The sequence below is a fragment of the Diceros bicornis genome, chromosome 18, assembly GCF_020826845.1.
Source record: "Diceros bicornis minor isolate mBicDic1 chromosome 18, mDicBic1.mat.cur, whole genome shotgun sequence".
Taxonomy (NCBI): Eukaryota; Metazoa; Chordata; class Mammalia; order Perissodactyla; family Rhinocerotidae; genus Diceros; species Diceros bicornis.
In genome coordinates, this window is record NC_080757.1 from 44,212,848 (window position 1) to 44,228,338 (window position 15,491).

General features: G+C 39.7%; 1 protein-coding gene across 1 annotated transcript in view; it reads right to left on the reverse strand.

The window, feature by feature from the left end:
* NSF (N-ethylmaleimide sensitive factor, vesicle fusing ATPase) overlaps positions 1 to 11,309 on the reverse strand; it is a 145,799-nt gene extending 134,490 nt beyond the window's left edge. Inside the window, exon 1 of the mRNA XM_058561264.1 lies at positions 11,254 to 11,309. Coding sequence (XP_058417247.1) covers positions 11,254 to 11,265 — 12 coding nt within the window. The 5' untranslated portion in view covers positions 11,266 to 11,309. The remainder of the gene's footprint in view (positions 1 to 11,253) is intronic.
* Positions 11,310 to 15,491: the final 4,182 nt, after the last annotated feature.

Below are 15,491 nucleotides of genomic sequence, written 5' to 3' on the forward strand. Positions count from 1 at the left end.
TTCCTGTTAGTTGAATCTTGTTTGTTGAACTGAATTTTCATAGTACCAACTCATAAGACTGCTCTGAGAATCTAACAAGAAAAGATCCGTGAAGGTGTTTTCAAAACTGTAAAATACCATTCAGTTTAAGATACTCTTATTCAGTAACTTAGTGCTCTTACTCTGAAAAGTTTACTCCAAATGTTGTTAAAGAAATCAAAACAACGTTTGTGAAGCTCTTTTTTTTTTTTTTAATTACCAACATCCTGATGAAAGTTTAACACCTATGTTGTTTTAAAGGGTGAAGAAGAAAAGAATCTTTGGAGAAGGAATGGGAACAAAGATCCAAGGCCTAGAGCCTCTCCCCAGCCCCAACCCCTACGTCTTGTACGTGTGGACTCTTCCCTTAGCAAGACACAGGGCATTCAGGAAAGCAGAAAGGACAGATGTAAGACAGGCAGGCAGGAAGAGCAGCATGGTACAGAGGAAGAACACAAGATTTAGTGGGAAAAGTTAGCTGTGACTCCAACTGTTCAGAAGCAAATGAAAAAAAAATGAGACACCTGAAAATATTAGAAGGTCTAATAAACCTCACATCTTCAAAGCTGCAAAATCTACTGACTTATATCTAGAGTCCACACTATACTTATCTAAACTGCTGATATTAATCTGAGTCACTATAATTAAACATAATATGCTAATAATTCATGATATAAGTGCTTGTAATATTGAGAGGTTTCTCATTTTATAAATTCAGCTTGATAATAAATATAAGCACAATATAATGATATTATATATCTTTTTATTATTTAAAAATAAGTATTTACAAATAATTGAGTAAAAAATTGGCTGTTGAAGCCCAAAAGGAATTACTAGCCTACTTCTGTTCAATGGAACAAATATTTAATGATTATCTATAATGTCCCAGGCACTGTGCTCTATGCAGGACATGCTCAATTAACAATGAAGCAGTGACTAATTTTTATATTTTTTGAATACTAAATAAGAATAAAATATATGTAAGATATAAAATACCATAAAACAAACACCATGTCCCTACCACCCAGTTTAAGAAGAACGTTACCATTTCTTTAAATCAACTTTTTATTAAAGAAATACATAGAGAAAAGTACATACATTGTGTTTGGCTCAATGAATTTCTACAAAGTGAACACACCTAGGGTAACCAACACCCAGTTCAAGAAAGAGAACATTACCGGCATCTCATACTGCCCGCTCCTAGTCACTAGCCCTTCACCCCAACCACAAATAACCACTATCTTGTTTCTATCACCGCAGATAGAAATCACAGACAGATTAGTTTTGCCTGTTTTTGAAAACTTTATATAAATGGAATCATACAGCATGTATTATTTTGTGTCAGACTTCTACCCCTTAATATTATGATTGTGAGACTCATCCATGTTGTTGCATGTAGCACTAGTTCATTCATTTTCACTGCTTTTTATAGTATATAATTATATAAATATACCACCATTTATTCGAGTTGTTTCCAGTTTTTAATTATGAACACTTGTTATTAACATGTTTGTACATGTCTTTTGAATAATATATGTATGCATTTCCATTGCATATATTCCCTCCCCATCCCATCCCCCAGCCTCCAGTAGAACTGCAGGGTCATAGGCATACACGCATATGTTCAGCTTTAGGGAATTTTGCCTAAGGTGTGCAATGAGGTGTTTTGATATAAGTATACTTTGTGCAATGATTACCACAATCAAGCTGATTAACATACTCACCACCCCACATAGTTACCATTTTCTGTGTGTGTGGTGAGCACACTTAAGATCTATTCTCTTAGCAAATTTCAAGTATTCAATACATTATTATTAACTACAGTTACCATGCTATCTAGCATTTTAAACTGTTTCTATGGGAAGGTCAGTCTGGGTACCAAATCCACTATACTGCAGGAAATAACTATGCTTTCTGAAATGTTTGAAATCTGGATATAGGTGAAGGTATTAAAGGGAAGAAAAGTCAATAACCCTGAAATCTAGAAATATCAAGGTTGAGTATACATTTGGAAAGAAATCTGGAAAAAACAGCTTCAACAATTTGTAAGGCACTACACTGGAGAACTCAAAATACTAAGTCAATAGTCCTACTTTTAGCATTCATCAGTCACCTGGAGAACGTGTTAAGCGACTGCAGGGACATCCACCACCAGAGTTTCTAATTTAAGCAGACTGGGGTGGGGCCTGATAATTTGCATTTCTAACAAGTTCTCGGGTGATACTGATTAGCTGGTCTGCAGATTCCACTTCCAGAATCATTGTAATAAGTAAGGAGAAATAAACTTCATAAAAACAGAAATACTGACATGTTCATTTCCTTCTACAATAGAGGAGAAAAAAAATACGGAAAAGGGGCTTCAATAACGCTCTTAGTCCATTTCATCACTTAATTTTGTAAATATAATTAAGTTTATTTTGATGCTTGATAAGTAGTAAATTGACTGGAAGGCTATATATACAAAAAACAGTTATCAGATTCAATATCTGCAGGTGGAGAAAAAGGACTGTATTGGAGTCCAGCAGTTGTTTAAAGTTAGATCTATGCTATATTATTAACGATCTGGATAACAGAACAACAGTAGAGTATTCAATAGCTTGGTAGAGAATATAACGTTAAAATTCAAACTACAGACATTGTCCAAAATGATAATTTATTAAGGTATTCAGAAATTAATGTTCACTCATTCATTCAACAATCATTTACTGCGTAATACCTCCATGCCAGGCTCTTTCTTAGTAGAAACTAAGTCGGCTATCATCTCACAAAATGTTGCCAATATTATTCTCTAAGAGAAAAGTAACTAGGATAACAAAATTTTTTTAATCCCCCACATAGATGTTCTTTGGAAGACCCAGAATTAGTGATAATTGTTATTTTTATTGCTTGTCAAACCAAGTAAGAAAATGTTTGTTCATGTGCACATAACACTAAAAACACTTTACAATTTTTAAAAAATTCAATGTTGCATGTAAAAATGACAACTTACATCTTACTTTATATTAATAATTTTCCCATTTTCTCCATTATGAAAGATCTATACGGCTAGCGCAAAATACATCAGAATTTTAGCACTTCATTCCGAATTTAGCAAAGCACCAAAATACCCTGCATTACTCATAAACAGCTGATGCTAATTCATTTGGTTCCAAATCTATAGAGCACAAAGTTGTGATAAATTATTAGCACTTTTTGGCTTAATGTCAAAAAAAGGAAAAGAAAATCAGCTTCCTAGAGTAATTCAGCTAAATTTTATGGAAATGATCTTTGTATCTGCCCTTGTAAAATATAAGGAAGAAATGTAGGTCAAAATCATTAGCAATAGATAAAGATAAATTTAAATTTAAAGATAAAGATAATTTTTTAAAGGAGGAGGGATTAAGTTCCTCCTAAAATTTATATGGAAAAGGGCCAAGAAACGCCAAATGAAGAAAAATAAGAAGGAGGCTCACCCTACCAGAGAGCAAGAATAATTTTAAAGCTATGGTAATTAAAACAGTGGTATTGGTGCACACACAGACAAACAGAATAATGAAACAGAATAGAGTCCAGACTCAGACTGGATATAAAACAGAGATAGCATTACAAATTAGTGGGGAAAAAATGATGAACTCAATAAATGATATTGTGACAACTGGTTATACATATGGAAAAGATAAAATTAGCTTCCTAATTCACACCAAACACAAAAATAAATTCCAGATGAATTAAACATCAAAATGTGAAAATCAAAATTTTAAACCTTTTAGAAGAAAATATTTCTGATTTCAAAATGGGGAAAGATTTCTTTAAAAACACACTAATTTAGAGATAAAAAATGGGTAATTATAACTATAATAAAATTTAAATCTAAAACTCTATAAACATGAGAAGATCGCCACTATTTGAGAGAACGTATCTGCAACTAACAAAGGATTAGAATCCAAAGCACACCCTATGCCCCCAAAAAGGAAAACTCTACAAATCAATTTAACAAAAATAATAACACAACAGAAAAGATGGGCATAGGATACACAAAGGTAATTCACAGAAGAGGAAATTCCAATGACCAATATTAAAAATGCTCAATCTCACTAGTAATTAGGAAAAAAAGTGCAAATTTAAACAATAACATTGTTTTACACCTATCATATTGTAAAAATTAAAATGTCTGCAATATTCAGTGCTGGAGAGGACATGAGTAACAGGAACTCATATACTGCTGGTAAGAGTACAAACTGGTATAACCAGGTAAAGACAAAGGTAACTCATCACTCAGCAATTCTGTGTAGCAATTCTACATAGCGTATATGTCTAAGTCTCTAGACAAATATCCTAAAGAAACTCGTACATATGTATGTAAGGAGACATACACAAGAATGTGCACTCCAGGAAAAAGAAAACTGAAAACCACCGAAATTGTCCTTCGATAAGAAAACAGATAATTGTGTTATATTCACAAAACAGAACACCACACAGCAGTTAAACAGAATTAAGTGGCTCTCTATAAATCAACATGACCAAGTCTCAAATGCCATTTTAAATGAAAAAATGAGGGGTTGCAGAAGGAAATATACAATATGACACCATTATACACATTTTTAAAACACACAAAACAATATATTATTTATGGGCACAAAATATGTAGATGTGAACAGGAAGAATCTACACCAACTTTAGGATAGTGCTTATTTCTGGGAAAGGTTAGTGGAATCAAGAAGAGATACAAAGGGATTCAACTGGATCTGTCATGTTTTATTTCTAAAAATTAAAAGATCTGAAGCAAATATTGCAATATATTAACACTTCTTAAATGTGGATGGTGAGCACATGGATATATGTTATTTGCTACACTTTTCAGCATGCTTGAAATCTCGTAAAGTGTATATGAATTACACTTGTTTAAAATGCATAGAGGGGACTGGCCCTGTGGCCTATAGGTTAAGTTCAGTGCACTCCACTTCATCAGCCGAGGTTCAGTTCCCAGGCGCAGACCTACACCACTCAGCAGCAGCCATGCTGTGGTGGTGACCCACATACAAAATAGAGGAAGACTGGCACAGATGTAGCTCAGGGTGAATCTTCCTCAAGCAAAAAGAGAAAGATTGGCACAGATGTTAGCTCAGGGTGAATCTTCCTCAGCAAAAAAGTAAAATAAAATAAAATAAAATGCATAGAGCTTCTAGAAATAGTTGTAGCCACACAAGGAATATTTAGTTCTCACCACAAAAAAATAAGTTGGAAATTATGAGATTAAATCGCTAGGAAATTGAAGGTAGTGTAAGCTAAGACTCAGAGGCCATTCAAGGCTATTAATACTGACATATGAAAAAGGATCTCATTAAGATTTTTACCTAAAATTCCATACCCAGAGTTTGGACCCTTAAAAACAACATTATAGCAAGTGTCTAGTGTATTGCCAATGCAGGTGTTTCCAAGGATTCACTGTTCTACCGATTCAAAAATTTCAACAGCACGATACTATACTTTCACCTTACACCTTTGCATCTTGATTTAATTACTTGAAAAAAGAATATGAGCATAAATTCCTCTGGGTTTCAGAAAGAAGAAGCTATTTAATATTGCTGTAAAGAGTTCAGTTTTATTTTCCAACATGTATTGCATTTCACGACACTTTTAAAAATCTCCACTAAAGTAATACACAAAAACAGTATCTACTGCATATAAGATTGCAGAAAGTTGACATGCTTTGGATAGCAAAACTTTGATTTAGGAAATAGGACTACAAAACATTTTATATTATTTGTTTTGACTTGTGGTACTGCACATGGGCTATCCCCAATTTACAACTTGTGCTCCAAAACTTCATCTGAAGGTTAGTTATTTGGTAAAGATGTCATTCATCCATAAAATGTTATAAATGGCTACGTTTCTGAACTAGGCTACAAAAGCTTCCTCTATATACTAACCAATACTAAATACACTAGACTGCCCTGGTCAAAATGTTGGATTAAGTAAATTTTACCTCTAACATCTTTCTACAGCTCTCTCAACTCCTAAGAGAGTTCTCTCCCTCAGACTCCTATTTAACATCGTCTTACTCCTATTTTTTCACAACAAATTACCTCAACTAGGTGTAAGAACTTATGAAGAAAGCGATCCATTTGTTTTATTCACATTAATGTACGTATATTTTCAGAAAGGGACTGCTGAATCTCCAGTGAGATTTCTGGCAATTTTAAAAGACAGAGTACAAAAAAGTTCAGGCAATGTGGGAAGCCCTTCTTTTCTTTTCAGTAGTGGGGTGGTGGTAGTATAAGAGGCATAGAAAGCAATACCAAATAGAGGAGCTTTACTAAGGAGCCTCTCCCCACCTAGAGTCAGCTCTCTTAAACTATTAAGGCTGCATATCAGATTCTTTCTTTTCTCAACCTCTGATTCCATGATTCCAGAGCAGCTGTAGCATGACAGTTCTGAAAGACAGTGTGAAGGCCTGGGGCAGTGGTAGCTATCTGTATGTGGAGTTCATTTATAAATAAGAGTCTGTATTCAATGTAAGTAATAAGAATTATAACTTCAGAATCTGCTTTAAACTAGCAAAAAGTTAAAATAGCTAAGAAAACTTATTACCTAATTGAATCTTTTTTTTTTTTTGCTGAGGAAGACTGGCCCTGAGCTAACATCTGTTGCCAATCTTCCTCTTTTTGCTTGAGGAAGATTCGCCCTGAGCTAACCTCTGTGCCCATCTTCCTCTATTTTATATGTCAGTTGCCACCACAGCATGGCCGCCGACAAATGGTATAGGTCCGAGCCTAGGAACTGAACCCCAGCCACTGAAGTGGAGCGAGCCGAACTTAACAACCAGGCCACGGGGCTGCCCCTAAGTGAATCTTTTTGAAAGGCCAAAAGGAACCAGATAAGTTTAAATCAATTGATCATTTTATAAAATGTATCCAACTTACCATTTCATATTTTTTCTCATACAGTAAATACACTAAAACAATAACGACAAAAATTTTCCTTTAGGTTCTTTACTTTTCAGATTAGGGGCTTCAAAGTATTTTATGGCTTAATCAAGTTCTGATGACCTAGATGCTATATACTGAATAACATCACACATTTTATTCTTCAGCCAATTTCCCAGATGTACTAAATATGATGTTTTCTTTTTTGGCCAGGAAAAGCAAAAGACAAGGTATACAGGTTACTGATGCTATCAACAGCAACAATCAGTGATACAAGAAAAAAAATCCTCAATTAAATAGTAAATATAAATACCATTTACAAGATGATGTCATAACGCCAAAATGAACTAAACTAACCAAAAGCAATAACTCAAATAGCTTTTCTTCCACAAGAAGGAAATATAGAACCCATGTTAAGAGTATCGCAACAAGGCTAACTGTATTTGACAACCATGGATAAGTAGTTACTAGGAAATTATGGCTATCGAAAGAAATGATAAGGCAATAAGAGATGGGCCAAAGGTGTTCAGATTTTCCAAAAGGTAGAAGGTAGTTTTTGAAAAATAAACTTTGACAGCAACCTCCAAGAAGCCCTAGGTAAGGTAAATCTACTCTTCTTTATACCCTAGCAACGAAGTTGGTGAACTAAGTAACAGCATCAAACTGACCTGAGTTCCCATCCTGACCCTGCTTCTTGCTAGCTGTGAACCTGGCAAGTTACTGAGCCCCTCCCTTTGAGTAAAACAAAGTTAATACTACCTACCATGCAGGGTGGTTTTGTCAGAATTAAATGAGATACATTTGTAGTTAAGTAATGGGAGCCCAAGTGTATTGATGTATGTCAGCCTAGAGGAGCATCGCTAGCAGCATGTTCAAGGGCTAGTTCTGACCCATCTTATTCTACCTTTTACCAATGACTTGAATATAGACACAGAAGTCATGATTATTAAACCTACAGCTGAAACAAAACCAGAACTACTATTTTGCATAACATGAAAAAATCAAGAATCAAGAAGACCTTCAACAAGCAGCAGACATGCCCTGACCTAAAAACATGAATTGTAAAGGGGATAAATGTAAGGTCTTACACTCAGCTTCAGTAAAACAATTGCACAATACCTAGAATGGGGGTAGGGGAAGTGATTTTAAAAGAACATGAGAGTTTTAATTGACTGTAAGCTCAGTATGAGTCAAGAGTGTGATTTACTGCAGAAAAAAAGCAAATACAATTTTACCATGTATTAATAATGGTAGTGTCCAGCTCAAGAGAATGAGTTCACATATATTCTTCACTGATCCCTGTTTTCCACTCTGGGCACATTTTAGAAGAAACGTTGACAAAACAGAGCATTTCCAAAGGAAAGTAAACTAAATGATGAAGGGTTTGGAATATAGAATATTGGAGGAATTGGGGATGTTTAACTTGCAAAAGAGAAAATCTGAGGGAATACATAATCTGTCTTCAAACATCTGAGGAGCTTTCATATAGAAAAGGAATTGTGTTCAGTTCCACGTAGCTCTAAACAGCAGAAATAATATCTATGTATAAAAGTTACATGGAACTCCATATAAAAAAGACCTTTCTAAGATGACACTAAAATGGTCTAGCCTGATGGTGATGTACCCTCTATCACTAGAATATTCAAACAGAGATTAGATTCATTCTCAACAAGAATGTATTGAGCACCTAGGTCCCAGGCAGTGTGCAAAGCACAGACAATGACAGTGAGTAAAAAACTGACCTGGCCTCTGCTTTCACAGAAGGTCAAGTCTAGGGGTAGAGGCAAATAATCACACTAATAAATTTAAAATGACAAACAGATAAAGCTCTAAGGAAAGCAATACAGTTCTTCAAGAGCAATAACATAAGATCCTGACTTGTGTAGGATAAGAACACGCTTCCCTTGAGTAGCTGAGAGATCTATGAGTAGGAGGCAAATGGCTGGGAGCAGAACATTACAAAGAAAGGAAACAGCATATGCAAAGACCTTGCAGTAAGAGAAACTACTGTAGGTTCAAGGACTTGAAAGGCTTATATAACCTGAGCATAGAGAGTAAGGGCAGCAGTGGAGATAAGCAGGAGCAGAACCACAAAGGGCCTTAAAGGCCCAGTTATGGATCTGGTCTTCTCCAAAAAGTAATGGGATAGTATTGAGGGAGGGGTTTAAGTAGCAGTGGGCATGGGAGGGAACAATAAATGGGCAGAATGCCGTAAGAAGACCCCTTGGGAGCTTCCCACAGTAGTCCAGGCCAGAAATGACAGCAGTTTGGGAAAAGGAGGTGGAAATGAAGATGTGAGAGGTGGACAGACTGGAGAGATTTTTAGGATGTCAAAATGACAGAACCCATGTGACCAGTCCAGTGGGTGATTTGGGTATAGTTTAAAGAAGCAACGCCCCAAGCCAGGTTCTTTGCCCTACTAATACCCTTTGGGAATGGGGGGACAGAACTCAGTGATGAATTTTACTGGGGGCAGAGGATGTGCTAAGAGAGAAGAGGTATAAAAGATGACCTCCCTGCCCCCCCAGGTTTCCAGCCCACGTAAGTGGATGGATGGTGGTGCCATTCACTGAAATAGGAAATATAGGGAAAGTACTAATTAGGTGGGCTAAGATCATGGGTTTGGATTTGAACAAGTTGAGTTTGAGGTACCTTGGTTTTAAATAGGCAGTCTGATATACTGATCTGGAACTTAAAGGAAGGTCTGGACTGGGAGTAAAATATTGAGAATTGTTGGCATATAGACAGTAGTTGAAGCTGTGGATTTAGAAGAGACTGCCTGAGGAGAAAACAGAGTGAGAAGACAGCCCTGAAGAATATCTGCATTAAATAACAGGGTAGAGGAGGGTGAGTCTGCAAAACAGAGGTCTGAGTAAAAACAGGAGCAAGGCTTCACAGAAGGCACGGGAAGAGCGTTTTCCATGAAGGAGGCAATGGGTCAACAAGGCCAAATGCTGTTGAGACATCAAGTAAAACAAGGAATGAAAAATGTCAGTTAAGTTTAGGGACATCTTTCAGTGGGATGATAGGGCCAGAAGTCAGACTGCAGTGGGTTGAGGGGTGAGTAGGTGGTAAGCAAATGGGAGCGAATAAAAGTAGACAGCTCTATCAAGATTTCTGGCTGTAAAGCGGGAAGAGACAAGGTGACAGCTGTGGAGATGGAGGGAGGGTTTGTTTCAAGATGGGAGAAGCCTGAGTAAGTTAAGAGGGAGCAAGTGAATGCACAGGAGTGGGGTTCCTGAGAAGGGGGGGGGATAGACTTCTGAAGCATAGGTGGAGAGAGTAGCCTTAGATAAAAAAGAGAGGGTACGGGGAAATGGAAGAGAAAGAGGCCGAATTAAACGACCTTTAAGGTCTCTTCTCACTCGAATCTCATGACTCACAATTCCCTTTAGGTAGGATATTTGCATGTACGCATAAATCTATGCAAACTTATTCAAATATTCCAGTATAAATAGATCAGTCAAGCACGTCCTTATCCTCTAATGACGCAGTTAATGTCCCCAGGTTTATGACCAGTGTAATCTCCGGGCAGGATCCATCCCTCAGAGCGCTTTTCGCTCAACGCACACTGCAATACAGCACAGAACCAGTCCTATCTCTGCTCGCCAAACCCATACTACACCGCGATCTTAGAGCTAAAGGAGGAAGTAAAATTTAAAACCCTAAAACTACAACATATCCTGCTGCATTTGAAACGACTGTCATTCATAAAAGCAAAACGCGACACCCCAAATTCATCCCCACTCCAAACTAAAGGCATTCCTGCCGGATCCGACAGTGACAGGTCCCCCAGATGGCGGGGGTTTGACACTGAAAGTCATTTGCACCCCTTCCTCCGTTCCCAAGACCTTTTATCGTGAAGAACCAGAAATGGGTTCCTAATGATCCATCCCACAGCCCTCGCCCCAATGCAGCAGACGGAGCGCCCGCAGACGGATCCCAGAGGCTGCACCGAATAAGCCCTCGCCAGGGGGTGCGGAGAAAGCCCCAGAGCCCGTCAGACGGGTCTGGGACGGCCACAATCCTGCGGCTGCCTTAGGGACGAGGGGAACAAGCCCCAAGGGATGGAGAGGGAGAATTATGGGAGACGCAGGAGACCTGGGGAGCGAGGGGGTCACCTGCCCTCGAGCTTCCTCAGGGGGATGGAGTTTCTGAGGAGGGCTAATTCCCTGCCACTGCTCCTCCTTCTCACCCTTAAGCCCTTCTCTGGCTGGCCGCCCCCTCCAAAACCCATTTACTCAGACTCGCTCCCCTGCCCCTGGGACCTCAGAGTGCCCGCGAGCCCGGCGCCCCCGCCTCGAGCCGCGGCTCCGGGTCCAGTACTCACCCGGCCCGCCATCTTCGCGGACACGTCCAGCTCCGCCGCTGAAGCTCAGCGCTCGGTACAGCCCGCCCCTGCCGCGCAGGCGCGCAGGCGCGCAGTCGCCCTGAAGCCGCGCGCGCGCCCGGGCGCGTCCCCGACGCCCCCGCCCCGCAGGGCGCGCGCGGGGCCATTTTGGATGCGAGCTTGGGGGCTGCGAGTGTTCTGACTGTATTTTCGGGGAGTGCGCGTCCGCCAGCGGCTTTCTCCGGGGCTCCTTTTGCGCGTCTCATCACAGCTGGCCGTTTGTGCTGGGCTTTGTAGCCAGGCCTTTGATGCTTTAATCACTGAGCGCCTGCTTCTCTTTGCCAGCTGTTGTTCGCCCTTTCACGGCCTTGTAGCTTGATGCTTCCAGACCCGCTGAAATGGGAAAATGTACATAAGCGCCCCTGGCGCGGGTACTGGCCTGCCCCCGAGGAGCATCAGGAACGAGGGGTTGGTTCTGAATTCAAGGCCTGCGTGAATTCAGGCTTTTCTCTCTAGGCGGACTTGTTTCCAAGCTCCTGAAAGTTATCAACGTTAGCATTTGTACGTAGCTTATGTGTAGCCTGGAAAACTCAGTATTTTTTTCAAATTTAAAAATGAATTGTGATTATTTCTATATCTTTATTTTATGCCTTTTTTACCTGTTTCCTACCATACTATTTCCTCACCGGAATCTCAGAATAGATCATAATAATAATAACAGCGGCACCCTACAAGAAGAGAGATTCTGCCAAATGGTTCCTTTGATGCTTTTATTGCCCCCGCTATCTTATATTTGTCTTCATGGTTACACAAGACGATAGGAAACAATAGGATTTATCTTTCATTTCTCACAGTTGATTAGAAAAAATAGTTTTTTCCAACTTGAAGAAGGGAAAGAAAGAATTAAAGGGGTAGGCATGTTTAACGATTTAAAATTGAGAGCTAATAAAAATCAATAAGTGACCTGGAAATGAGCCAGGGACAGAAGAAAAAAATCAGGTGAGTTTCATAAACTATCACACTGTACCTGAGAACCGGAGTGCTTTGTTGGACAAATCAGATTGTGAAAGATAAAATGATTGGAGCCATATTAAAATAGAGCCAGAGCAGCTGTTTTAGAGGAACTGCCTTGCACAGTTTTCTTTATTTTCCAAACTGGACCAAACTGCCAACACTCCTATTTGTAGAGAGTGGTAAAACTGGGCTTTGCTGATGACTGAATTGCTAACCAATCAATGAAGTATAAAACCAGCCTCACTTCGTGTAGCACCAATGAGCTCTTCCTTAACACAGCATACCTCATCTTCCTCCTTTTTTCCCCTAAAAACTCTGAGCCCATCTTCTGTAATCAGAGCACATTTGAGTTTCTCCTTGAATCTGTGTCACCTGAATTGCAATTCTTGAAACCCAAAATAAACTTTTCACTTCTCTTAAAATTTATGCCTCTTATATGTTGACATTACGTTAACTTAATCGTCAATGGATCAGAGAGTTTATCAAGAAAGGGAACTAACTGAACTCTGATCTATTAGCTTGCAAAAGCTGTAAAAATACTTAGAATAGGTTGGGGAGTCAGGAGGCTTAGGTTCTTGTCCCTTTCCTTGCTCAGCCCCTCACTCACCATGTCCCTTCACTCCTCTGAGCCCTAGTTTACTTATTTATAAAGTGAGAGGTATAATTAGATAACAGTTGTGTCTTACATTTTTTGATACTGTGAATTTGAATCTATAAATCAAAGAGATTTTGCCCAAATAATTCCTGGATCCAGAAGATGACATTGGCTCTCAGTGCAATGATCTGATATTATCTTCAAGGCCAGAGAATAATGCAAACATATTTATCTATACCACTGCTTTGTTGTCTGTTTTACTAGATAAGCTAGATTGCAAGTGAAAATGTCTTCAATCTGTCCAACAAGAAGGAATGTGTATCATCTAGGAAAGATAGGCCTGCTGGAAAAGTTCCACAGTGTCAGCTTATAAGCATAGCTACCCATGATAAGGGGCTCTTTGTATCCTCTCACAAGTAGTATAAATTCAGTAGAATCATGTGTACAGCCCCGCAGAACCTACCAAAGAAATTTGTAGTGAAACATGAGCCCTTGTCCTTAAGGTGCTTAGCACTCAGCTGGAGGGGACAGATTCTGAGACATTGCTCCAGGTTGTCATGTGTCTGTGCATCCCATCTGTGCTGTGTTCTGATATTCAAGGTCATCTTAGAAACAGAGCAGAACTGATTCTGCATCACCTCCTGAGGAATCCTTGTGCAGTAGTCAAAAGACAACAAATATTTTTGCTGCCCCAAATCCATTCCTCCTCTTTCTGGTCACAGCTCCCCCAGTTCCTGCAGCCCTGGAAGCATTGTCAGACAAGATACTTTGCCCTCCCTGGCCCAAGAGGCAGCATAGAACCCAGAACCAATCAGATGATCTCTGTCTCCCAAGCAACCACGATCTTAACTATGCTAAGGCAGAAAGACAGCAAATAGCTAGAGTTGATTTCCTGACACCGTGAAAAGATTGTCCACTAATTATCTAGATCCCTGGAGTTTACTTGGTTTCTGTCTTTGGCAAAATCTGGTTGCCCCTCCTTTGTCTGGATTTCTGTGAGTTAGTCACTTTCTTTCCCTTCCTCAAAAAGATACCTCCCCCAGGGCCGGCCCCATGGCCTAGTGGTTAAAGTTCTGTGCGTTCTACTTTGACGGCCCTGGTCCCTGGGTTTGGATCCCGGTTGCAGACTTACACCACTTGTCAGCCATGCTGTGGCAGTGACCCACATACAAAATAGAGGAGGATTGGCACAGATGTTAGCTCAGGGCGAATCTTCCTCAGCAATAAATAAATAAATACCTCCCTCAGCTCTTCATTGGTCCCTGAAGTCCTTTTAATATGCTTTCCTTTTACAGTGAGAAAATAGGTAAGACAGCTAACAACAATTTAAATTTGACCTAAAGTGTAAATGACTAGCATCATTTTCTAAGAGCTGGAGGGCTTTTTAGGGGGCAGGAGGTGGATGAGGTGGGACTAGGGATAGGCTCAGAGAGGAAAGGGGGACTAGGTGCCTGAAAGGTGAGGAGATAACATGATGACACGATGAAAAGGAGATAACAGGAGCCAGGAAAAAGAACAGTGAGGCTGGGGGGAAAGGGGTAAGGGTTGACCAAGGTCAGCTCTTGCTGAACACAGCTACCCAGTGGGATGGTTAATTTTATGTGTTAACTTGGCAGGCCGTGGTGCCAGATACTTGGACAAATGTTATTCTGGATGTTTCCATGAGGGTATTTTGGGATGAGATTTACATTTAAATCCATAGACTTTGAGCAAAGCAGATTGCTCTCCATAATGTGGGTGAGCCTCATCTAACCCGTTGAAGGCCTGAATTGAACAAAAGGCTGATCTCTCGGGAGCAAGAGGGAATTCTCCAGCAGACGGCCTTTGGACTTGAACTGCAACTCTTTCCTGATCTCCAGCTTGCCAGCCTCCCCCATCAGATCTTTGGACTTGCCAACCCTCCACGATTGCATGAGTCAATTCCTTAAAATAAATCTCTTCATCTATATATACACACATACATATGCATCCTATTGCTTCTGTTTCTCTGGAGAACCCTGACTAATGCACCAAGTTTCCTGCCAGTGACAAGGAAGTGATTCCAGGCTTTTACTTGGTGAAGCTGGGTATCACCTGTTGCTCCCTGATAGGTAACCAGCATCTATAGGTGGAGGCCTGATTCAAAGACTTGAAGGCTGCATGGATATAATTCTATGTTCAAATTGTGTCCTGTTAAACATCACTTAATAAGTGCTCCATTGGAACGGGGCTGAGTAACTTTTTGGTCACATAGACATGTTGATTGTAACAGTTGTGGTAACAACTTAACTGGTGGAAAATAAATTTCTTTTGTGCTTTGAGGAGTGAGAGCAATATTAAACTACATAAAAGTGAACTGATTCACTGTCATCCAGTTTATTTAACAAAACAATGCAACTTTTTGGTGATTTCCACGTGAAGCAAAGGAAAACTACCTTTAGTCTGAGGAAACTCTGGGATTAACCAAATGGCGCTGGGGACAGAGAGGAGTGTTTAGTCACTTCCAGGCATGAGTTTCAAAGATCTTTCAGCGGGACTGTGTGCAGGTGTTTCAAGGAACAGTGCTGTGCAGCGAATTTTCCACTGCATGTAAATGTCAGAGGGTGTCCTCCAGCGGCTGTGTGTGTGTGTGTGTGTGTGTGTGTGCGTA